Raw genomic sequence first — 26,960 nt, 5'->3', positions numbered from 1 at the left:
AGTTACCGGTCAGTCACTGCTCTGTGAGTCCAGGCTGGTGTAGGAGTTACCGGTCAGTCACTGCTCTGCGAGTCCAGGCTGGTGTAGGAGTTACCGGTCAGTCACTGCTCTGCGAGTCCAGGCTGGTGTAGCAGTTACCGGTCAGTCACTGCTCTGTGAGTCCAGGGCAGCTGGTTGATTATGTACCGTGAGCTTACCAAAACTTGTTAAGATAAAAGTTGCGTCTTCTCACGTTGCATATACTTTTAATTAGACATAAAAACACATAGCCTATTATTATTATTATTATTATTATTATTAATTATTATTATTATTATTATTATTATTATTATTATTATTATTATTATTATTATTATTATTATTATTATTATTATTATTATTATTATTATTATTATTATTATTGTTGTCACGTGGTCAGCCTTTGTTCTATCCCATGTTTCATGCGTCACAACTAGGAATTACACGGTGCAAGACCTCCCCGGTCTGTTTGATGGCCGCATCTGGCTCATGTACGTCAAACACAAGAACACCTGGACAGAGCAATGTTCCTGCGGGTTGGTGGTGCAGGTGATAGTGGCATGGGGCAGCTCTCCACTTTGAAATAGTTGTGGTTATATGATACCGGGGTGACCCCATCCCAGCAATGTGACTACCTCTGCTGGCGGCTTAATGCCGGAACACCAACACAACTACATTCTGTGTCCGTACTTTCTATACAGAATAACAGTGCATTAATCCCATCATAACTCAAAACATAGGTTCACTTTGCTCCAATGGCTACCAATAACACAAATTGTAAACATTCTGCAACTTGAAAATACATGTAAAACTTGTGCTTAGGTGTCATGTACTTACAATCGTTTCATAGTATACCGGGTATATAAAAAAAAAACGTCTTCAGTTTAATAAATTGAAATGTAAACAAAGCCATTGTGAGGGGACAGTAGCTTAACAGGGGGTGTCAATCTTCCAGACTGGGCCTTTAAAACATGGGCCAATGTACAGTATACTCACTGACTGACAGTCTGCTAGCCGGAATTTTTTCGTGGTCCACACCATGAAGATAATGGAAGCTGAAAGACAAACACAAAAAAGGTCTGAATCACAAGGCTTCTCATGAGCTCTTGAATGCTTTCTCCTCTGTCTGCTGTGCTGAACGCCATCTAAAAGTACCTTAAACAGGATCTTCTCTACCCATAAGCTTTATGAAAAGGGTAAACAGAAAACATGAAGAATCGAGAACAATCAAGGGCAAGGGGGGACTGTACAATCCCTTTCAAAAAAAGTGTATTTGGCCAGGCCGTCTTCTCATACAGAGCATCCCACCAATGGAACTCAATTCCTCAAACAATTAGAGTGTCCACATCATACCATTCATTCAAGTGCAGGGTTAGGGAATGGCTCATTGATAACCAGAACTGTCAACACTGAGGTGTCTGTATGTGTATATGTGTGTGTGGATATGGATATGGTGCGTCTGTCTATGTCTGGGTCTCTTAATATGTCATGATGTGCTCTGTCCTTGTGTCCATGACTGTATTGTGACCTGTATCCCTACTATGTCTATGTGCTTTTGTTGTGTTTTTATTCTAATGTATTTATCTTGATTTTATTCTGTTTTTATTGCTAACCCTTTTTTTACACAGGATTTTAGCCTGTACCTTCTGGCAGGGGGACTACCAATGGAAATTAGCCTTTTGGCTCAAATTGGGTGCATTTACATTTGTAAAATGTTTTATTAATGTACACTGTCCCCCTTGAACAAATAAAGTAAACCTAACCTAACCTAATCACAATTATTAATTGAATAATTTAAAATGTCAGACCGTTGGTCCTTGAGTGCCCTGGAAAACCACTTGTTAGTATAGTGGGTACTATTTGGGGCGCTAGCTTTGAGGATAGAAGTAAGAATGCCACAAATGCTAACATGCAAAATTGTAACAAGGGCCTGGTGGAGAAAAATTACAGGAATATACAAATAAATCTGGGTAAAATCTGTAAAGATACGGCACAATGACAATCTTGTTTTTCAATCTCATTGCACTTTTTTCATTTTACAGAAGGTATGTTGATGTAACATTAGCCAAAATGTCAGAACAGTTGTTATGAAAACAATGACTAAAGTCCTTTGATGTCCATCAACTAAATCAACCCATTTCAAATATCCAATCTGGTTCCGCTGAAATATTGCATAATGCACACGGGTTACTCCGATTGGCTGATTAGTCACATCTAGCTGAGTGAAATGACTCACAGGATGAGACAAAAGAGTCCTTATCAAGCATCTATAGTGTCTAGTGCAGTGGTTCCCAAAGTCGGGGTCGCGACCCAAAGGTGGGCCGCGAGCAGCCACGGGAGGGCCGCGAGATGATTTCCAAAAAAAAAGAAAAAAAAAAAGAAAATGTTAGGCCACTGAACTTAGAAGCAGGCCAGGACAGTGTTTCTAGTTGTATTCTAAAATTCTATTCTATTGTATTCTAAAATGTGACTATATGGTTTTATATTAACTTAAACGAAAAATCTACTTATTTCAACGAACATTTCAAACTAAATAACAGATTATGCACATAAAACGCTGAAAACAACCGAAGCAACAATAGTATTTTAACACTTTGACTGCCTAAAAATGCTTTACAGCGTCATTCCCGGCCATGCTCAAGTTGCCGAGGACGCTTTACAGCGTCTTTAATATCAATATTTCAAAAATCTGGAATCGGATTCATATTTCCCCTCCGCTGGCCTGAGATCCACCAGGAGGACCCACTGAGCTCTCTGGCGGTTCAGGAGCGCCATCTGGTGGCCGATCGGCGCAATCGCTTAACAGGAAGCGCAGTAGAGGTTTTGCTGGTCGGCCGTATTACTTCCGGGCACTCGGTATAGGTTCCGGCACTCTAGCTCGTCACACTACATAGCGATCGATTGCCAATAACTCGATAAACAACATGATCTGGACGTATATACCATTATACAAGCTGGAGATGGACCGGGTAAATCGCCATCCCATAATGATACAATTTCTACTCTACGATGATCGCCCAACGGCGCGCGGAGACTGGGGTGAGTTTTAGCGTGTAAAATTACCGTCTTCGATACTAGCTGCTATTATCAACATTTGACCCACATTAGATGATTGGTATAACGCTGCCCACGGAATTATAAACGCCCCCTCGCCCATCCGGTCAACATCAGATGACGTGTAGTAACTTCTAGAAGTACGTCTAGTTGGAATTTTTTATATCGCGCTGATTGCCATCAAACTGTATTTCATCATCAATATAATGCATTTGGGGCTATATATCACGTTCTGGAGAAAGCTGCAGAAAGAGATGAAAACATACTTATACATTAGACCATACTTTACTATGAATATGTGAATGAAAAAGTTTAACGTTGCTACACAATGAACAATACATATAGGACTTTGAATGGGCCCTAATAATGGCAATGTAGCAATAGAATTTAAAAAGTTATAGCCATGCAAAGAAGGGGACTTTCTCTATAGACAAATAGAGCCGGCAACCTACGGTTGATAATGAATTTAACCCATGGCAGCCAAAGTGTTAATGAGGCTATTATTATTATCATTATTATTTTGCAACAAGTTAGCCCTCTCATAAATAGCACATATAAATGAATAACTAACTTGAACTAACTTAATAGGATTGAAGTGATATTTGGCTTGAAAAATCGGTCGCATGACAAAAAAAAAAAAAAAAAAAAGCCTGACGATGTGCATTGGGCCGCGGCTCTCTGACGCCTTATTTTCTGGGTCCCGGCCTGAAAAGTTTGGGAACCCCTGGTCTAGTGAACAGAAGGCCACACCCCCTCAGCCTACTGAGAGTTGGCTGTGCTCAGAGAGGGTGACCTAAAACACTTATAAGTGGGCCACGTCCACAGCCAGCTTTTTATGAGTTGCCAGCTCCTTTCGGTCATTCATTTCTATGCTAAAGACGCGACAGGCGCGCTCCTTTTCCCAGCGCCGCGCCTGGCGTTTTAGCGCTCTCGGCGGCTAGTGTTTTTGGGCGGAGCGCTCCCAGCGCATAAAGTTGAAAATAGTTCAACTTTTGGAGAGGAGCGCCGCTCATCAAGGTCACTTTTTTCGACCGACCGACCAATCAAAATCGAGCAAGTGGCGGAGCCGCGGGAGTCACGAGACAGAGCTATGGAAACGCTATGGGCATGCATATTTTTGATTTTCAAAGCGGTCCGCCTTGAAAAAAAAACGCTATCTGTGGACACGGCTCCTTACAAATCAAATGATACATCTGAAGCTGAAACATGATAATCAAGACATTAAAAGTAAAGAATAAAATAAAAATAAAAATCTACTTACGACTGAATTAAAACATCACAATACTGTATCGTTAACAAAACTAGACACATTTGAATCCAATTACAACAACAGGAGGCGTCTTAACTCACCTATGACGGCAAAGATGAGAGTGTTGGTGAAGTGTCGGTAGAGAGACAACTTGACTGGGTTTCTCCTCAGCTTCAGCGTCTTAATGGTCTGTGCCAGGCTGACGAATATGTTGGTAGCAGTCAAGGTAAACCAGGCAGTGACCGGCCCACGTATAACCAACAAACAACTATGGCTATAAAAATCATTAGGGATACGGATCTGAGGCGTCATGCACAGTGGAATCATCTGCCCTCTACTTTAAGCTTTCGGCAGGGGCACTTGTTGTAGGATGTGGTGGGGAAGCATGCAGAGAGGGTATGCCGAGCTCCGATACCCAAGCTGCTTTTTGATATGAGGCCCATACTAAGCCTGAGATAGAGTAGTAGTGTCCGAATTTTGAGAAATTCCCCAGTCCGATACCAAGATTCATGTGAATTATATCATAAATCAAGGTAAGGCAACTGGATTTTCTGCCCCCCCCCCCCCCCCCCCCCCCCCCCCCCCCCCACACAGACAATTCCAAAACAAATGACATCGGTCCCTACAATTCATTAAATGTAATGGATTGGACCTAGACCATCAGTATCAGCCAGGGATGCACCGATAGTGATAATGGATTGGATATTGTGCCAATACAGGGCTAAAATAGGGACCTGATACCAAGAGAGAGCCATATACAGGTGCAGCTCAATAAATTAGAATATCGTGGAAAATTTATTTAATTCAATTCAAAAAGCGAAACTCTCATGCATTATAGATTCATTACACACAAAGTGAACTATTTCAAGCCTTTATTTGTTTTAATTTGGATGATTATGGCTTACAGCCCAAAATTCTGTATCTCAGACAGTTTGAATATTACATGTAAGACCAATCAAAGAAAAATATTTTTAATATAGAAATGTCGGCCTTCTGAAAATCATGTTCAGGTTTGTTCACTCAGTACTTGGTTGGGGCTCCTTTTGCACATTTTACTGCATCAATACAGCGAAATATATTGACTTTTCCACGATATTCTAATTTATTGAGCTGCACCTGTATGTAAAATGGAATGTACTGTATCTCCATTTGTGTCCAATGACCCCAAAACTAACGGCCCAAGTCTACACTGTTCTGTAAAACTAATGGTTCGGAACTCGGCATCGGGTGACACATAAAAGTTCAGCACTCAGGATCAGGTATCGGCAGTGGACGTGGTTATCGGCAGGACCCCTTATTGTAAGAAGGTGAGGTACAGTACAGAGGAGCCCCAGGACAGGTACACTGAAGGAAAGGATATCCACCAGCAGAGTGAGGAGTCAAGCAGAGCCAGGGGAATGTTGGCCAGCAGGGCCAGGTCAGAGTCTTTCGCCTGAGACCAAGAGAGGGACCAGAAGACACGAGGAAACACAAACGTGACGTTCGAAAAGTACCACAGAGAGAGAACTAGAAGTACCACAGACAGAGAGAGAGAGAGACAGAGAGACAGAGAGAGAGAGAGAGAGAGAGAGAGAGAGAGAGAGGGGAGAGAGAGAGGGGGAGAGAGAGAGAGAGGGGGAGAGAGACAAAGACAGGAAGACTTCCACCAGAAAAAAAGGGATCATCTGAAGTGAAAAAACACACAGAATCAAGACTGACCCAAGCGTCATTTTGAGCTTGATTATGTTATTGTGGGATCATAACAGATGACTGGTTTGGCTGCTGGTGTGATGTTCCGGGGGGTTGTCCACTGTAAGGATATGAACCAGACGAAGCAGGTGTCGCACACAGCCAGACCAATAGCTGTAATGAGGGCTGGGCCATTGTCCCGACCCTTCAGTTAAAAGAACACGTCAAAAGAAAATACACATCTGTGATCTGGAAGTACTATAGACCCCAACAATTAAAACCATAAGCGTGCTACAAAACCACAGGACTTTTCCATCTTGATAATAACACAGGGGAAATGAGCCTCTGATGTTTCTGTGGTATTATCCTTGATGTTGGTGTATTATTGCAGTGTTGTCCCGTGCGTCTGTTCCTGTTCACACTTGCATTAATTTGTGCATTGCTTGCGTTTTTGTACTTCAATCAAAACTCGCTAAATATACGTCAAGATGAATGAAAGTTTAAAAAGGTTTTTACAAGACATCCAACAAATGGAAAGTGTCAAACGCAACAGAACAGCTTAGTTTTCCGTGTGAAAACAACTCACCCCTGTGATCCTCAGAACTCCTTCGATGCTAGCGAAGCCGAAGTAAAGGACGCCCAGGCCCACCACTCTGTGCATGACCGTCCCTAGCCGGGGCCTGGCGAGGACCAGAAGATTAGATTAGATTCAATGTATTGTCACTGCACAAGTACAGGGTACAGCTAAATTATGTTGAAGATATATTACGTAATATATATAATTATATCATAACAAATTAAACCCCAAGAAAAACCCACAAGATCGATGTTTTAAAATCACGTTACCTTAAAAAGGTGCACTTTGCCGAAAAAACAATGCCGATTTGATTTCCATCGCCACATAATCTCATACATATGACACACATTCATTTAGTCGGTTAGTTACTGAAAGTTAAGTAAGGGATAATGTATAGCTACGAGGTCATTGTCGCAAAATAATTGACCGACACAGAGTTTAAAATACCGAGGCGCCTCGCCGAGGTGTTTTAAACGTCAGTGAAGGTCAATTATTTTGCGACAATGACCGAGTATAGCTATACATTATCCCGCTTATTACATGGCTAACTTACTAACAATATACCTAATTCATTTTACACCATCGACAAGACGAGATCAAATGCAGACGCAGTTGTTCTGTATAGTGTAAAGTGATTATTATTATCGCCGGCAGCCGGCAGGTGTGTCTGATTGCACTGAAACAGTGTGCGTCAGTGGGGCTTGATTGCTCCAGCTGCGAAAAACAATAATCACCGGTGGTTATTGAAAAATAATTCACCGCTGTCAGGGGCTATTGACCAATCACAATCAAGCATTTCGGCGAATGTTAAAACGCCATGTAATAAATAGTTTTAATATGCTCTCCAGTGATAACGCACTGGCGTTGCGTTAATTACAGCTCAATAAAATGTTGTAGAAGGAAAATGAGGGCAATAGGAAATATAATATTATTGCAAATATTTTTTCTTCTACATCATTTCATTGAGCTGGAATTAACACAACACAAGGATACAGTGTCTGGAGGACATATTCAAACTAAATGACTACATGAAAAACCTTCTCTGGGCTCATTTGCAAAATAAAATCAGCATTGTTTTTCAGTGAAGTGCCCATTTAAGTTGGACTGTACAGTACGGTACAGTAGCTACATTCAGTGGCGGTTGTGTAATTTGAGGTTAACAATCGCAATCAAAATGTTTTTATTTGACATTGTTAAAGGGGCATGCCGACATTATGGGAAATGCTCTGTATCTGCTTCCATTAATTGGTGCTAAGCTAGGCAAGCTTGCAGCCAGATGGCTTTCTACTGAACGTACAGGAAATTGGTATCCATCTTCTTGTCTGACTCTGGAGAAGACGGTGAGCACATTTCCCATAACATTGGCGTGCCCCTTTAAGAGTAATGACTTTTCAAAACACTGTAAATACAATTTCATTGTCTGAAGGCGTCAAATGTGTAGAGACACTTTCCAAGATTACGTACTTCACAATCCCATAGCCCAGACTGACAATGATGACAAGCAATCGAGCCAATGTCCTTTTGAGGGCAGAGACCAACTCTGCAAAGATCAGCAAGCCCGGAGCTTAAAAAACGACAGAAACAAGAAACATCATCATCATCATCATCATTTTCATGTTTGTTTATAAAGAAAAAGCCTGTTTAGACAGTTACTTACAGGCCGAGCCAACGGTATTGGTGTTCTCGTACTCGGCGCAGAAGACGGCTTTCTCCACCATGCCCAGAAAGATGACCCCAGCTATCCAGAACTGGATCCGCAGCAGGTCCTTCCAGTAGCAGGCCGCCCAGATGAACCACAGCATGGCGTACAGGATGTACACCACGCACATCACCATGTAGAACTACAGGGATGGTATGGTGTTTAAACACAGGAAACCCACCCATTGCTACCGTTTCTTGCTGGCTTGATATGCGCTTCAAAACAAAACACTGTGGCCATTCTTTTTTATACAATTATCTAGTGGCAAAGTTGCAGACCAAGGACTGCTAGATTTTGACCTTTGATTATAGTGGCACCATCTGGCCAATTGGTGCCGGCACACCATATTGTTGTGGCAAATTCCTTGCATCTTATTGTGTACCATGGCATAGCAAACAAAGACACTTTAGGCAAAAATTTATTTTGTTTCAGTACCATGAAATAATAACATGAAATTGTGTTCCCTCCGAAGCGCTATAGATTAATGATATCAAAAAGATATTTGATTTGTTTTGAATGAGAACCATGTAGACTGAAATTGAAGTTAAATGTGACAACCATTTAGAATCGACCATTAAATGATGTGCTTATTCCACAAAATTGAACATGGTTTGAGTTCACATGGTTTATAGTGAAGCATTACCTATACACACATCGAGACAGTGGGTGCTGGGTTAAGTGCAGAACATGATTTGATGGTAGAACCCATACATCATGGATCGAAACGTTGTCCGATTAATACTAGGGATGCTCGATATTGACTTTTTTACCGATACACCGATATTGTTCAACTCTTAATTTCCGATACCGAAATTCCCCCCCAATACCGTTAGTTCAGGTAATTAACATTACATATCTCTTGTTGTGGAATTAACACAACATTATGCATACTTTTGACAATAAATAAAATCAGAATTTGTTCTTACTTGCTTGCCTGGGTATTTTTTTTGTTTTTTTTAAACCGATACCGATATTTTCCGATATCACATTTTAATATCGGACATCCCTAATTAATACACAAGTCTAAAAGACTATACGTTGGTGGGCAGGTTCTACCTCCAAAAAAACTTTTTGTTCATATGGTTCCCATTCCAAAATACCATATATCTTACTGACATGACATTTAATTCATCTACAATTTCCAACATATACTCACAATCATGAGGGGCCATTCAGTCACAGAAATGTAGCCATGGGTGCCTTTCATTACGACATCAACTGGACAAAACAAAAACAGGAATTAATATTGAATACTGAAGATAGAATATTAAGTACATTATAATGCAAACAGAGCATAATGATTATAATCATCATCTTATAATAATTTACAATTAGCCTATAAATTGCATTAATTATAATTACACATCAATATTGATATGAAGTTACACAATCCAAAGCTTTTGAATCGTTTTCTTTGTGACATACATATTATTTGCGACAGCCAACCACAATATCAGATACGCCAAACGCAAATGGATTTCCCAAGCTAATGCAGTGACAAACCAACTTGTGACTCGTGCGTTACATGTGACATTGTGCTTTCTCGCGTTGTGTTCTCCGGTGTGTTAACCCTGCACGGCAGCTGACTTTGTGAGAACACGAGATCGAGCAAAAATCCACCTCGACAGGCTTCAAGTTATGCACTGTTGTGCCAACCACAGTGATTCGGACCAATCGCCGTCCTTTGAGGAAGTAGTGGCCGCTGTGCCAAGTATCTTTTAAAGTGCCATCCCGATTCCAAAACAGTTTCAAAAGGACGACTTCCCAGATGGTTCGGTGTAACAGACGGGGATGCAAACACATGTAGGGTGAGAAAGGAGAGAGCTGCTCGAGGCAGCGGGGTAACGCAACATTTTTGGTTGGTTATTTCCATGTAAAGTTTAAATTCATGAAAATGACCACGATTTCAGAATAGTTTAGGTTCATCCGTTTTCATTCATAGGGGTTTTTATTTAACCAACATGCATGTGTGCGAGTGACCTATTGTGTGAATGACCTATATACCGATTGATTGAATGGACATTTTATTTTGAGTAAATTGTAGGCTAATGAACCAAATGAGAATATCAATATTTTTTTTTTTATCTTTGACTGTGAATAACACACTGCTCAAATTGACCAGACCTGAAAAATCTAAGCAAATGCCCACCATCCACTTCAATGTTAGCATTAATATCGCCTAATCTATGTTTTAAATTATGGCTATGTGTCTAATCTGCCCGTCGCTTATCAATGACTCATTTTCCAGTCAACATTGTCGAAGCGGATTGTTTTTTTATCGGTTCATTTCCGTTTTATAGCATTTTGAAAAGCCCTCGTTTTCAAGGGGAAAAAAAATAATCCATGATAAACGCCCTGTACTGTAATATTCTAGAACGTTGTCATTTTTCGGCCTATTTATGAATAGTTTTCAAATAAACGCTAGATTATCGATAGTATATGTGTACGTATGCACGCTGGTGCCGCGAGCTGAAAATCGATTATCTTAGTTCCTGATCGCTCGCACAGTCAAACAGCCATATCATATATGGGGAAAAGCTTATATCTCCGTGAAAACAGGTCTGATTATCCTAAGACTGGTAAAATAGATTCCTTACCTGAGATCAGATGGTATCCAAATGGATTATTCCAATTCATGATCGCCATTCCAAAAATCGATAATTTTATTGATCCAACGTGTATACTGTAAAACACATATTACACGCTGTGCTGAGGCTCCACAATGACTGGGATCATCGCCGGTTACATGCGTGAGAAGTAAAATGTGGATTCCGGAGTTTTTTTCTCTCATCCATTTTCATTGAGTCCATTCCAAAAGGGTGCATTACCATCTGGGAGACGATAGAGGGCGCTTTTTTCACATCTGAGCTCCTGGTGGAGCTGGTTTCCCAACGGTAGACTCGGTTGATGAAATATGAATTCAGATAGCTAATAAAAAAAAAATCACGAGAATTCTCGTGATGGGCATTCAGGGGTCGGGCTGATAACACGAGTAATGTCGTGATGGGCATTCAAAGTGTTAAGGAGGTTGGTTTTGGGGTTGGGCTGAGAGGAGACGCCCTGTTTGGGGTTTCATTAATAAATGTTTGGTTACTACGAGCCGTCAGATTCGAATAGCTCTGACAGCTGTCACTTGTTCTACTGCGTAATAAATGACACACGGCTTTGTGTTGTCAACGGTTAGAAATTGTGCATTTCTGTATTCCGACGATTTCTACATGTGCTTGCTTTCTATTCAGCTTTATTTTTTTTTATCTACTTTTTTTTCTCTCCCATTTTCTATTTTTCTCCCATCCCAATTTCGTATCGTCCAATTCTACCCTCCCCTGTCTCGAACGTTGTTAGGCCATGCCTCCCACAAGCCGGCTGCAATGTGGACGAAGCCTTGCATCACGTGTCCCCTCCGGTACTCGAGGAAGCAGCCGTCGCATCTTTTCACCAGCACAGCGCAATCTCTCAGCGGCGGGGGTCTGCGTGGGAGGGACACGCCGCCCCCGTCGCCTCCCGATTCTGCTGCGCAGGCGCACCAACCGACCTGTAGGAGTTGCTGTCCACAACGTCCGATCCCCATCCCACCAGCTTTCCCACCCCCTAACACTGCCAATTGTGTTAGTATGAACGACCAGCCAAGCTGATAGCAATGCGGAGAGAGCTGGGCTCGAACCCAGCGTCTCCTGCATTGGTGGTGAGCGCCTTGCCCACTACACCACCTAGCCGCCCATTCTATTTTGCTTTCTATGCAGACCGCGAAAAGCAAGCGGTCTGCATCCCTGAGCAGACCATCTGGTGGGTCAGGTTACACTGGTGTTGTCACTACCACAAATAACCTGGGGAAAAACACCAAGATGATCTCACATGTTAAATTCCAGTTGGCCTCTTGTTTGTTTGATGTTATGTTGACGACCAGCAGATAAGGACCGTCCTTCCAGGTGGTGGCTATGATGTCATCTCTGTCCCTCAAACTGCTGTTCGGTACACCACTGCTGACACGCTCAAACTCCTCTGTAATCCATCTGGTATAGTTCTCATCCTGCAATGTAAAAAGAATTTAAATTAAAATTATTTCAGTTTAAAAACATTTTATAAAATGAAAATAGAATTACCGTAATACAGTAGTTGCAAGAACTGGCTAGTAAATGCCGACTACAGTTGTACTGTTACTATCTGTTGTTAGCATGGCTAGGGGATGTGTGTGTCATCAACAACCTTTATTTAATTCTTGAAAGTACAATTAACACTTTGGGTGCCGGGAACCGTCTTTAGACGTCTTTGCTAGCCATGCTAAAGTTGCCGGAGGACGCGTTACGTCGTCCTTATATCAATATTTCAAAAATCTGCGATCGGATTCATATGTCCCCTCCGCTGGCCTGAGATCCACCAGCAGGACCCACTGAGCTCTCTGGCGGTTCAGGAGCGCCATCTGGTGGCCGATCGGCGCAATCGCCAAACAGGATGTGCCATAGAGGTTGTGCTAGACGTCCGTAGTACTTCCGGGCGCTCGCTATAGGTCATGGGACTCTGGCTCGTCACACTACACAGTGATCGATTGGCAATAACTCGATAAACAACATGATTTGGACGTATATACCATTATACAAGCTGGAGATGGACCGGGTAAAAATATATCCCATAATGATAAGATTTCTACTCTACGATGATCGCCCAACGGCGCGCGGAGACTGGGGTGAGTTTGAGCGTGTAACGTTACCGTCTTCGATACTAACTGCTATTATCAACATTTGACCCACATTAGATGATTGGTATAACGCTGCCCACGGAATTATAAACGCCCCCTCGCCCATCCGGTCAACATCAGATGACGTGTAGTAACTTCTAGAAGTACGTCTAGTTGGAATTTTTTATATCGCGCTGATTGCCATCAAACTGTATTTCATCATCAATATAATGCATTTGGGGCTATATATCACGTTCTGGAGAAAGCTGCAGAAAGAGATGAAAACATACTTATACATTAGACCATACTTTACTATGAATATGTGAATGAAAAAGTTTAACGTTGCTACACAATGAACAATACATATAGGACTTTGAATGGGCCCTAATAATGGCAATGTAGCAATAGAATTTAAAGTTATAGCCCTGCAAAGAAGGGGACTTTCTCCATAGACAAATAGCGCTGGCAATCTATGGTATATCATGAATTTAACCTTAGGCAGCCAAAGTGTTAAGGGTGTGCCCTCGTTTTCATTGTTGCCAAGATTACAATTACCGTACTTTTCGGACTATAAGCCGCGGCTTTTTCCCCCATTTTTCGACCCTGCGGCTTATATAACGGTGCGGCTAATCTATGGATTTTTACAGCTAACTGGGCTCGCTCCCTCAGCTCTGTGACCGTCAGATCAGACTCGTAAATCTGCTGCAGCAGTGCACGCCTTGCCCCTCCTCCTCCCCCTCACAGTCGAGCCCTCCTCCTCCCCCTCACAGTCGAGTGCATAGCCAGCAACCAGCCAGACGTTAGCTCCCGGGACGATTAGCCACGTTAGTTAGCCAGCAACCAGCCAGGCAGAGACGTTAGCTCCCGGGACGATTAGCCACGTTAGTTAGCCAGCAACCAGCCAGGTACCGACGTTAGCTCCCGGGACGATTGCTACCTAGTGTTGGCTCCATCGTTCCGTGAGCTAACGTTAGTAGCTACCACGAGTTCCTGCTCGTTCTTGGGGCATTTTCCCTTCAGTTTTGTCTTCAGTAAGTGAAATACATGCTCAGTTGGATTCAGGTCAGGTGATTGACTTGGCCATTGCATAACATTCTTTCCCTTAACACTTTGGACGCCAGACCCGATGATAGTCGGGTTAACTCGCCGACACTTGGGCGCCAAACCCGAGTATAGTCGGGTTTTCATAGTTTTTTTTGTGAACAATTTTTTTTAGACATGACATAAAACTAGACACACAAGCATTAACAGTAAAACCGATACCGATATTTTCCGATATCACATTTTAATGCCGATATCGGACGATAATATCGGTAGGCCGATAATATCAGACATCCCTAGTTTAAACTGCTGACCCCAAGGATAAAGGGTGTACAGTAAATTTGAGGATAACAGGAGTATTAAACAGTTGAGTGTCAAGAGGCTCAAGCAGCTCCACAGAGCCCCCCCTACACACACACACACACACACACACACACACACACACACACACACACTCTGAAGTGAAGATAACGTGCGTTACTCGAGGGAGGCTGTTTTTCCCCCGACAACTGCATAATTCCAGCCAGAGTTTGGAAGAATAAATGGACTTGGTTTCAAAGCTGCATTCCACAGCTCTGGTGTGGGAACAGTTTTGTGTTTAAGCCGAATGAGAGAAGAGAGCCCATTAACGTGAACGAACGTGCCTGTATATCAACTGGCTGACCATTTTCATTCTCCTTTTGGGTCACGCATCAGGCTCAACGAGTCGGGAGGGGATGAGACGGGAGTAAAAGCTCACATGTGCCAGAACTTGCTTGCTCTCCCTCAATCATCCACACCCTTCAGTGACTGCGCATCTCTCCCTCATCATTCTCTTCCCTTATTTTGCCTTAGAAGAATCAGCTGTCGAGAGCTTTTAGACTATGCAAAGTTACCAGTTGCCTATTCAGTCCAGTTTCAGTTTATTTGTTAGAGGGGGACAACGTACATTAACAAGGAACATTTTATAAAATAGAATGTAAATGTACCCAATTGTAGCCAAACGGCTAGTTTACAGTCAGGGAGGCACGTAGCATTCTTACAGGCTGTAGTTAGACCGATATGCTCAACAAATAGCAAGATAAGCAATACCAGTGCAATATGTCAACATTTTATAATTAATAATTAAAATAGATGACTATCTTTGTTTTAATGAACCATTCAATTTCACCCCCACGAGTGCCACTTAAATCAAATAATGAACTGCACTTTGTGAAAAAAAATATATATAATAATAATAATAATTGCATATGCTACCATTTTGCTTGCAATCTAGAGCCCTGGGATGCTAACATTGGTTGTGGCAAAATAAAGTGAGATGCTCACATTATATGAGAGGCATAAAATAGTCTTAAAATGAAAATAATTTATTATTTCAGGGTCTCTCTCTCTCCCTCCCTCCCTACAGTGGATGCAGAATCACATCATTATGAGCTTGAGTAAAAAGGGGTAAATGGGCCATGCAGTAATCTGTTAATAAGGCTCTAGCTAACACAGACTGGCTGGTATCCTAATCTGATTCATCAACAAAATGCTCAACTTTCAAAAACATTCAGTTGTGTTATTCTTTTGAGTCATTTGCAATGGATCCGTCTGTCACATTGCTAATAACCACATTCATCTTGCAATGATCTTGGGCCCTCATACCCTAAAATATTCAGTAAGCATTATTCAGTAAGCATTATTTAATTTATGTCTTAATAAGAAGGGAACGGAAGGTTGGCAGATCTTACGGGGAATATTGTGAGCTATGATTGTCTGGCAGGTTGTCGGGAAACATGCTGTGTTTTACGGACAGTGGGCAGATGAGACGTGGCTATGTTTTGATACATATTAAACGTGTTTATTTTGTTACATAAATGATAGTCAGTTTTATAAGTTCATCTTACAGTGGGTGACCAAAGCAATTATGCCTGTGATTTTAAAGAATGCATCGTAGCATACAGTAACCGCATAAGGTCAATGATCCATTTGTGCCGCACCCATGTGAGACATCCACGTTTGGATGCACAATAACTGTATTAACTAATAACTATTAATATGCACATTCACAGTAGAGGTCGATCAGTATAATCGCCGCTTTCCTACATTCACCATAACATATACACCGACCTGATCCCATTAACTGTTAGTATGTGGTCTACGTATAACATATACATGACTCATTATCACAGCTACTCTAATATTGGCATGTCCCAGCTATTGTGGATCCTCTTGTAGATTCTCATAATAGCGGGGGCGCCGGGACCGAGGGAGATGGGGCGGCCCGCAGGGGTTGGCATTCCCGACGGCGTGCATGGCGGTGTGAGTGGCGCGCGGGCTGTTTGTGTTTTCCTTCGGTCATGGCATGCTTTATCTGGGGGGGGGATCTTGGATGGGGATGTGGTAGGGATTTGTGTTTGGGGGACTGGCTGTTCCGGGGGGGTTCACATGCCTTCGAGCAACATTGTACTATTGTACTTATTTTATGCCTACTGCATTCTTATGTCTGCACGTTTACGTTGCACTACTTTTATTATCTTTTATACCAATTCTTATGTCTGCTATTTATGCATTGTTTTTTATTCTGTCAATTGTGTGCTGATTTTATGCCTATGTTCATTTATAAAAATTGCTGTGTGAAAAGTGCTATATAGATAGTTATTAATATGTATTATTATATTGTAAAAATGTATGCATTGAAATGTCTGTAAAGTCTCGACGCCATTGAAAATGAGGGTGAACTCAATTGTCTTTGAGAATAAATAAAGGTTTGAATGAATAATTGGGAAAATTCTCCATGTACACTCTCCAACCCAAAAGCAGCTAAACTAAGTACGAGTTCCGCAAGCTTTAGCCCATCCACATCAGGACACGGGTGCTCTCAAGAGTAGGACAATAACACAGGTTGACATTATTAAAAGGTACAGAAGCTTAATATGATTCCTGTCCTCTACTGCTTCTTAAATGACATTTAATTAATCCCCCATTAATCACTTGAAGTTACCCACAGACCTTGGTCAAAAACAAAATACTTTTGTACTTTTGAATAATTTTGAATAATTTCCAAATACTAATGGAACAGTAGGCAAACAGTCGTTAAACGGTGCTGTAAGTGGAATCTCTTTGTTTGTTAAAATAAGTCTACATGTTAAAAGTAATAGCTCTACACTCCGACTGCCATCACCGATACAGATTGTCTCCAACAGTAACATGGGTCTCCCAGTCCCTCTGCCCTGCAGTAAACAGAAAATGCATTTTCTGGTATCCCTTCCCACTTTATCCAATCAGGAGAGAGAACGCCACACTGGGAGACCCATGTTACTGACCAATCAATCTACGTATATCAGTGATAGGTGTTGGAATGTACAGCTATTTAACACATATTTTAACAAAAGGAATACCCCTGCCTTACAGCACCTTTAAGTAAAAACATTTGTGATCGGCTTCTAGCAGGATGTCAAAGAGAAAGTGTCCGTCCTTACCGGCACAGCTCCCTCGAGGGCCTCGACAGGTGGAACGACTGGACGCGGCTCCGCCTTTGTTTTCTGAAACACAAAATGGTAAATGGTAAATGTCTGGTCGGAAGAAGACCATTTATTTAAACGCATTTACTATTGCACTTTACCGTTACATTTGCACTCTGGTTGGATGCCAAATTTATTTCCGTTGTACTGTACTTGTGCTGTATAATGACAAAAACATTTTAATCTAATCTAACGAGAAAAATACCACTTACAGCACCTTTAAAACAGGGTGAGAAATGAAACATCACCCACCAATAAAACGCTGGTGAATCTGTATCTATGGCTGGTAGATTTGTCTACTCTAGCAGCCACGTTGCCTGGAAACCAAACATCATTCTAAACATCCCTTTGGCTGCTAAAAAAAATTATGGAAGTGGCTGTTTGGAGTTTAGCATAACAACTCAATTGGGGAGATGGGAGAAAAAAGTCCAAATAGATCCCCATTGCAAATTAAGTGTATGTAACTTTACAGTCACACAGTACAGAAGATCCCACAATTTTGTTGTTGCGCTACCTTACTGTCGGCCTAACACACGACCAGTAGGAGTCGCTGTTGCAACGACCTGGACACATAGTCACATACCCCCACTGGCTTCCCACGCACAAACACTGGCCAAATGTGTTCGCAGGGACGAGCCGGAGGTATCGTTGGCGGGAATTGATAGGTAGGTGAAGAGTACTTAGGCCTCTACACACTACTCAGCTGCCCAGATCCCACAGATTTAAGACAATATGACATAAATGCTACTAGAGAATAGAGAATGAAAGGAGAGAGAAAAAACTAGATAGGGAACCACCACAATATTGAACGAGTCTATGAAAGCATAGTGTAGTAGACAGGGAGGAAGAAGAAAAGAGTGGTTAGAGGAATTAAGCGGCTTGATGCAGAGGAGTCACTCTTACACTGAGCATGGTGAAGGAGCGTAGGCCACTGTTACAGGTCAAGGGCTTGTGTTTATGTTCGATGTACTCCCCTGGTCCGAGGGGGTTGGGATCCAGGCTCTCCCCGCGGCTCAGTGGCGTCACCTCGTACATCTCCTAAAGACGACAACAGCAGCAGCAGTCATTCAGACCGACAATCTCTCCATTAGGGCTGTGTCGTGTGATATGACAATAATAATGTGATATGACAATAATATATATCGTGGGATGATAGATGATGATTTCTATCGATACAAGATTTTCCTACTATCGTTTCTATCGCCACTGTCGGGGGGGGGGGGGGGGAAGCCACATAACTGCTTTACAGCAGTATTTTTAAAGTAATTTAGACCCTGCTTTACGTTCTCTGCACGGGGGCTTGGATAACAAACATTTCCAAATAAAAGGATAAAAGAGAGTGCCTTTAATTTGTATTAGTTCACAGGATTATCAAAAAGCAATGAGGCATGTGGTTATATATCGTACTATATCGTGGTATATATCGTTATCGAGATATGAAATGACCCATATCGTGATAGAATACTTTGTACATATCGCACAGCCCTACTCTCCACCTGCTCAAAGGATACAGTAAAGTACAAAGTGGGGATGCACCTGTCCTGTACCAGTACTGGTATTGTCTGCTTGCTACCAGGCTGAAATAGAGTATTGGTCTCAGAAACTGAAGCAAAGTGACTTGATTGTTTGGCCTTTTTAGATGTGAAGAACCTCTGTGACTGGCAATGTCACTAACTCACTTGTTCATTCATTCTGTCACTCACAGCCGCTCTACCCCTAGTGGTGTCCCACAAGCATTAGTTTGACATCAACGTCAATAACACTTCCACACAACGTTGACACAGGTTACCCAGAGCCATCTCAAGACCATGGTATGAAAACATTACATTAGGTTGAACACCATTACGTTTTAATGACATTGCAGGCCGTGTTTATACCGTAACTACGTTAGCTAAGTATTTGGAGGAGACAGAGAGAGAGAGAGAGAAAGGGCTCAGCCACTCGCTCATTTAGGACATGTGTATGTAATTCTAACTTATCGCTAGACATGTTACGGTTACGGTAGTCAAATATTGTGTTAACCTCAAGTAGTTCCGGAGTTGTCAGAAGCTGGCGGTGGCCATCTTAACACTTTGAGTGCCAGCGACGCTTTATGTCGTTAGTTCATGCCGCCCGTTGAATGCCAGCAACGCTATATAGCGGTTTTTTTTATTATTATTAGCGATTTGAATTCATATTTCATCAATCGAGCCTCACGCTAGTGCAGCAACCTCTCTCTGAGCTCCATTGGGAAAATACCGCCCCCTATCGTCTCTCCCTGTGTAACTGCACCCCATTGGATTAGACTGATGGGGGGGGGGGGGGGGGTCCAGTTTCCTCATTTTACTTTTCCCACTTGGGATCAGCGGAATGTTTATATGAAAGAACAGTCCATTCTTACTTCTTAGCTGTATATCACGCCAAAGTGTCAACATTTTAGTTAGCTAAACTAAATTCATTACCTCGCAGAGGGAATTAATCTAGGAGACAAGAGGTTGTGTAGAAATGTAGGAACCAGAAAAAATACAAGTTATGGGAAATAACCCAAGGCCGGCTCTCGTGAGAGGGGGTGATAAGTAGGGTTGGGCACCGAAAACCACAGAAAACCGGTTCTAATAGGAACCAGTTCCCAACTTCCGGTTCTGGAAGTCGACTCAACTATTTCAGGGCTACAGAAATAACATTTGTGAATTCTTAAAAAACAATGGGCGACCGACATTTAATTAGTTTCACTTTAATAAGTGAAGTAGGCCATCATCACTCACCTCAAGGTTATTGAATTCGTTGTGACAAGGGTAGTATTTTAAATACCACTGAATGGTGAACGTCACCTCCTCCGGACAGCCAAAAGACACGACTGAAAGACGAAGGCCGGTATGAGAGAAGTATGAGGAATCAGAAACGAGAAACATTTCACCAGATACGTCTCCTTTAGGCTAGAATCCTGGATACTGTCCTACCTTTCAGTTTGACGTCAGTGTCCTTATACATTGACTTCCTCAGCAGCAATGGTCTTGAAGTCTGTGAAGGTAAATAACCATAATGTGAGCCCTTACCACAGCCGTAAAAATATGTGAATCCCTACCCACATTCAAAACCGCTCTCAAAGAGCACCTACGGGAGGCTGCAATTCTAAACTGGCCACCGTAAAGGTCCAAACCCCCCCAAATAGACAGTCTCCTCCCCACCGTATGTATATATTTTCTCCCCACCGTATGTATATTTCTCTCCCACCCACCCACCCCAAATGTACAGTCTCCTCCCCATCATATGTATATAATCTCTGTTAGGATCTATGGGTAACAGTACTGTATTTAAGCATTACATCACACGCAGGAGTGGTTTGTGACCAATAAACCATGCCTAGGGGTGGTTGTTAGGCCCGAGGCGCAGCCGAGGGTCGTTAGACCCCCCTAGGCATGGTTTATTGGTCACAAATCACGACTGCACGTGGTGTAAAGCTTTTATACAACTGCCAGATTCATCCAACCTTATTTCTATACAATAAACACACATTAATCGAAGATTTATTGAAAAAACCATCCGCCAGAAAAAGTAGTTCCCACAACTCCATGTGGAAGCAGCTTGAAGTGCATCCAACCAAACTAACACATCCAACTGTGTATTATTGGAATGATTGAGAGAAGTTGCCTCATGTGGAAGCAGCTTGAAGTGCATCCAACCAACTAACACATCCAACTGTGTATTATTGGAATGATTGATTGAAAATTTATTAAAACGTTTTCTTTGCCCTATAGGAAAAAAACGTTTTCTTCGCCCTATTTTTTTATTTATTTCTTTTAGCCTAAACTTAACCAGTTGGAAACCAGGGGTACAGTAATAAAATTAGCAATCAATCAATCAATCAATTCAATAGACCATGCTCACTTAAAACAGCGCTGCTTCTCTCTCAGTCTGACTCCCCCGCTGTTGCAGACAGGAGTGTGTGTGTGTGGGTGTGCGTGTGTGTGTGTGTGTGTGTCACAGTGTGTGTGTGCGTGTGTGTATGTGTGTGTGTGTGTGTGTGTGTGTGTGTGTGTGTGTGTGTGTGTGTGTATGTGTGTGTGTGTGTTTGTGGGTACGCCAGCGTCGGACAGTGTGAGAGAGAACGCTGCAAGAAAGTAGGAAGGAAGAAATTTAAATCAATCAATTAATCTATCAATCAATCCGCCAGCGTCGGACAGTGTGAGAGAGAACGCTGCAGTCGGAAAGTAGGAAGGAAGAAATTTAAATCAATCAATTAATCTATCAATCAATCCGCGATTTTTCTTTTGTTCTAGATTGAGTCAAGACCCATCAATTACATCATCCAACATTGTTTAAAATACTAACACGTTCCCCTTGACAGAATCGCTTTATATTTAGTCGTTATGACGCTATCAACATATCCATTTGTTAAAGATTATTGTCCGCCATCTTGTTTTTTCCGACGGAGTGATCCGGCGGAGTGATGTGATTCGGTGGTGGGCGGGTCCTGGGACCAGGAGCGTGGATTATGAAGGATACATACGTGTAAATGGACTGTTTCAGCCAATCAGAATAGAGAAATTTGCATGCCGTTGTATAAAGTTGCATATCGTATATGTCACAAATGTAACAGCACTATATACCTGTATGTCATGCATGTCCCTATGCCATAAATCTCATTATGTTGTGTATGTCATAAATGTCACTATGAATTGAAAATGGGGGACCCTGATGTAAACAAGACAAACGTCTTTCTCAGGTCTGCATCCCCTTAACAATTGTGTGTATTGAGCCATACTGTATTGTACCCATTCTGCAATCTGTTAAATAAAGTTTTCATTCATTCATTCAGAGTGTGTGGGAGTGAGGCACAGAGAGAGAGAGACAGGGAGAGAAACCAAAGCAGCTCACCTTACACATCGCAACGGGATATGGAGGACACAATCACAGTGACTACCTCAATTATTGATACAGGCTGGCTAGATCGGTTTGGTGTCCACTGGCTCTATGTCTAATATTAAGGAACAACAGCAACACAAGTGTGTCTCTCCATCTCCACTGCGGTGCAACTTAACGTGCTGATGGTGTGAAGCTTCTAAGGCAAAAAGTAAAATATATTGTTGGTTTCCTGTTGGTTGTCAGTTTGGCCATGGGTAGGTAGGGAATTTATTTTATTTTATTCTTTCCCACGGCGACTATGGATAGGGAATTTCTTTATTTAATTAAAATGTTCACAACAACATGGATGCATGTACTCTGCCAGCATGTTTAATATCCATAATACTAAATGTTTGACTACGATTTCTATGAAACTTTATTAAAAAAAAAAATAAAATAAAATTATAATTTCTTTTAAAAACTCATAAAATATATTGGGTCGCACCTAAATCGGCAGGGTCGGTCGGCAACCGGAAACAAACTATTAATTTTGTTAGGCCTAAGCAGTTTTGACGTTTATATGTAGATTTGAGCCACATAATAAAGTTAGCCAACCCAAATCAAGATCATGCGCTCCCTTTATGAAACAATTGTGTACAATGTACAGTTTCTACATCAAATGTATATACTCTCTTTTCTGGACTCTTTTTGTATCACAAACAGTACTGTATTTGCAAATCTGGTATGTCATAAATGTATAGATGTAGCAGTACTGTCTATCTGTATGTCGTGTATGCGTCATATTATGTTATGATGAATTGAAAATGGGGGACCCTGATGTAAACAAGACGAAAGTCTCTCTCTGGTCTACATCCCCTTAACAATTGTATGTATTGAGCTGTACTGTACTGTACCCATTCTGCAATCTGTTAATAAAGTTTTCAATCAATCAATCAATTGTGTGTCTTGTTTCTGCAGATAGCTACTAACTAGCTACTACACAACAGCTAGGTAGCTAACGTCACCTGACACAATGTTAAACCCAGATTGGGCTCAAACAAGGGACTAAACACGTTTCGCAATTATGCCACATCAATGTGGAACGCCCTACCCAAAGCTGTAAAGGAATGTGAATCACTACCCACTTTCAAAAACCCTTTCAAAGAACACCTACGGGAGACTGCAATTCGAAACTGGCCCATGTAAATGTCCTAACCCAACCCCCTCAAATGTACAGTAAATGACCAAGTAAGGTTGTCAATATTCCAATGTACAGTTTTGCTTGTACAGTTGTACAGTGTTCCCCCCCCACCCCACCTACCCAACCTCCCCCAATGTACAGTTTTTACGTCAAATGTATATACACTCTTTTCTGGACTCTTTTTGTATCACAAACAGTACTGTATTTGCAAATCTGGTATGTCATAAATGTATAGATGTAGCAGTACTGTCTATCTGTATGTCTCATGTATGTCATATATGTCAGGACTCATGAATTGAAATGGGGGACCTGATGTAAACAAGACGAAAGTCTTTCTCTGGTCTGCATCCCCTTAACAATTGTGTGTATTGAGCTGCACTGTATTGTACCCATTCTGCAATCTGTTAATAAAGTTTTCAATCAATCAATCAAGACTGCTAGGTAGCTTTAGCTTGCTAGCAGCTAACCCTGACTAAACTATCAGCGTAATATTGCTACGCCTGCATTATCTTACTGCGTCACTATTACAGTATATACAGGCAAGAAGATATGTTGTGTGTGGAACTGTTGTCAGAAACGACTAGGAGCCTGAGCTAACCTGCATACATACAGTCCAATACAGTTGCTAGCTTGCTGGCTAACACTAGGTTAGCTCAAATGCAGTGTTTTTTTTCAAGTAAGTCGCGACAGAGTCACTCACGTTGACAACTGTAATGCTCCATTGTCCCGTCTCCGGTGCCGCCGTGACACTATCCGTATTGCTTAGTAAAATCCCTATGAAGAGACGAAGGAGACATGGGTGAAAAAGTAGTACTCTGGTCGTCGGCCAGTTCCACGTCCCCATCTTTGCAGTCACAGCCATGGTTTTCTTTTCAATATACAGTATACACACACTAGCTTGATGATGCGGCGCGCATGCGTGCGCGTCTCTCAGGGCGACACCTGGAGGAGGGAGGGACGTCACTTTCACGCCCTGCCAGGGGCCCTGCTGGGCCACTTTCAGGGAAGATCCATCCAGAAATCCTCTCAAATGGTCAATTTCTCATGAAATCACTATAGAATATTGAAATGGGGGTGAAAGAAAAACAAATGTATTTGATTTATGTTGAATGACCAGACTCTCATCACAGACAGTCCCAGATTGTCCTTCATTCTCTCTCTCTAAGTGGGGGTCCCCCACCAGGAATTATTTAGTTACAAAGACTTTAATTTCCTGCATTCTGGTGCAGGGATTTTTGAAATTGTAACCCTTTAAATGCCAGTTTGTGTGATGGCATCACAAATTATTGTTAAAAAAACACAAAAAGTTAAATATTTTCAATATATCAAATGCAAAGTACATTTTTCTGGGGCGGATTATTACAGGCTATGTGTCAATGATTAACAACAACACAGATTTTGATGAAAGTTGAATAAAAGATTTATGACTGTTTAGACTGCATTGATTGATTGATTGATTGATTGATTGATTGAAAACTGTATGAACAGATTGCAGAATGGGTACAGTACAGTACAGCTCAATACATACAATTGTTAAGGGGATGCAGACCAGAGAAAAACTTTCGTCTTGTTTACATCAGGGTCACCCATTTTCAATTCATCATAACATATATGACATACACGACATACAGATAGACAGTACTGCTACATCTATACATTTATGACATACCAGATTTGCAAATACAGTACTGTTTGTGGTACAAAAAGTGTCCAGAAAAGAGAGTATATACATTTGAATGATTTGACGTAGAAACTGTACATTGGAGGAGGTTGGGTAGGTGGGGTAGATGCATTACTCTCTGTCACAGTGATCTCCTGGTTGTTCCCCACTTAGGTTATCTAACTATCGCGCCGCAGCAACTAGAAACACTGGCCTGGCCTGCTTCTAAGTGAAGTGACCTGACTGCAAAAAATATATATATCACTGATTCTTGAGAGTCGGGACAAAACACTTTTTAATATTATATTTTGAGAATGCACACTATATTGATTAGAGTTGTATATTCATGTAGAGAAAGGTCTGAGCTATTTAACCATGTAAAGGTGCGGGCTCTACATAGAAAAACATTTTGAACAAATTCACATGTTTCCCTTTGAAACTTGATTTGGGTTAACTCCGTCAGACACACAAAAAAGTATATAATTCTAATTATTCCAGTCCAACAAGAATCTAAGGTTCTGAAGTATGTTGTAATAGTGTTTAGTTACTCTGGTATGCAATCAAATATAATATATAAACCTCAGGTGTAATTTCACACTATTCTGAAAACACAGATTTAGAAATATTTGCATTTTCAAACTTTGTTTTTAATTTTGATATGATAAAAAAAAGATCATTAAGTAAATAAGACAAGAGGATGAAGATCTGATGCTCCTTTATTACTTAAACAACATGAACTGAAGAAGGAATTTGTATTTTCCACAGAATTAACAAAAACAAACATCTGACGGAGTTGACGAGAAACTGACAGTTGACTAAATTGTATATGCATCTCTGATAAATGAACACATGCATTTTTTAAACAGATGGAAGTGACAATGATAAGAACTATAATTCCTTGTTAATGTTAATACTGAACATTTTGTTAACTCAATTGTAATAACAACAAACTTTACATACACTGTTTCCAACTATTACAAAATGCACTGTTTCCAACAACAAAAACAGTCATGGAGACCAGGACCCCTTCTTCTCGTCCCTGTTTTCATCTACCCAACTTCCTGATCTCCACGTTCTCACCCTGCACTTCTCCTCTTCGTTTCCTTCTGCATTTCCGATTAGTTTCACTATGATGTCTTGAACTGGGCAGAAACAGAACCTTTTCTGTTGGACCATGGGGATGCAGAAATTCCACTTTTACATCTTGTTGATCAGTATCCACATCGATGATCTTGGCTAGCCACCAGTGGTCATCATATTAGGGCGGGCCATACTTTTGTGCAAACATGAATTTTAAAGAAATCTTAACATGAGGGGTGTCTAAAATATGTGTTTCTTGTGGGGAATTAAAATATAGGAAACATTTTCGGATATGATAACTCTAACTTACATCATTTTGTATTTCAAACTGGCAGATTTGACCATTTTTCACCCCTTTGCAGGGCCGGACTGGGGGAATTATTCAGGCCAGGAAATATAGTGCGAAATATAGCCCAAGTCAGGCAAATTTTTAAGCAGGGGGTCTGGGGGTCCCCCACCAGGAAGATTTTTGTTACAATGACTTAATTCCCTACATGCTGGTGCAGGACTTTTAAAATGTTTACCCTTTAAATGCCATTGTTTGTGATGGCATCACAAATTATTGTTAAAAAAACACACACATTCAAATATTTTCAATATATCAAATGCAAAGTGGATTTTTCTGGGGGGGATTATTACAGGCTAATAATTGTTATAATCATCATGTGTCAATGATTAGCAACAACACTGATTTTGATGGATTTTTAGTTTTTGTAATGTCAGACTTAA

The 26,960-nt window shown here is 41.3% G+C and overlaps 1 protein-coding gene across 2 annotated transcripts in view; it reads right to left on the bottom strand.

Annotated features, from left to right (window-relative positions):
• tmem87b (transmembrane protein 87B) overlaps nt 1-24,326 on the bottom strand; it is a 29,637-nt gene extending 5,311 nt beyond the window's left edge. For both annotated transcript variants that reach the window (XM_084321544.1, XM_084321545.1), the window contains exons 1-13: nt 24,192-24,326; nt 20,406-20,466; nt 20,211-20,302; nt 18,370-18,504; nt 17,425-17,487; nt 12,121-12,295; nt 9,422-9,483; nt 8,224-8,407; nt 8,031-8,130; nt 6,576-6,669; nt 5,682-5,753; nt 4,423-4,531; nt 1,015-1,073 (exon numbers count right to left, since the gene is read on the bottom strand). In XM_084321544.1, coding sequence (XP_084177670.1) covers nt 1,015-1,073; nt 4,423-4,531; nt 5,682-5,753; nt 6,576-6,669; nt 8,031-8,130; nt 8,224-8,407; nt 9,422-9,483; nt 12,121-12,295; nt 17,425-17,487; nt 18,370-18,504; nt 20,211-20,302; nt 20,406-20,436 — 1,176 coding nt within the window. In that variant the 5' untranslated portion in view covers nt 20,437-20,466; nt 24,192-24,326. The remainder of the gene's footprint in view (nt 1-1,014; nt 1,074-4,422; nt 4,532-5,681; nt 5,754-6,575; nt 6,670-8,030; nt 8,131-8,223; nt 8,408-9,421; nt 9,484-12,120; nt 12,296-17,424; nt 17,488-18,369; nt 18,505-20,210; nt 20,303-20,405; nt 20,467-24,191) is intronic.
• Between the last annotated feature and the right edge of the window lie 2,634 nt (nt 24,327-26,960).

Source organism: Notolepis coatsorum (genome assembly GCF_963971535.1).
Source record: "Notolepis coatsorum genome assembly, chromosome: 9".
In the NCBI taxonomy this organism is placed as follows: Eukaryota; Metazoa; Chordata; class Actinopteri; order Aulopiformes; family Paralepididae; genus Notolepis; species Notolepis coatsorum.
This window is presented reverse-complemented; position numbering and strand designations above follow the sequence as displayed.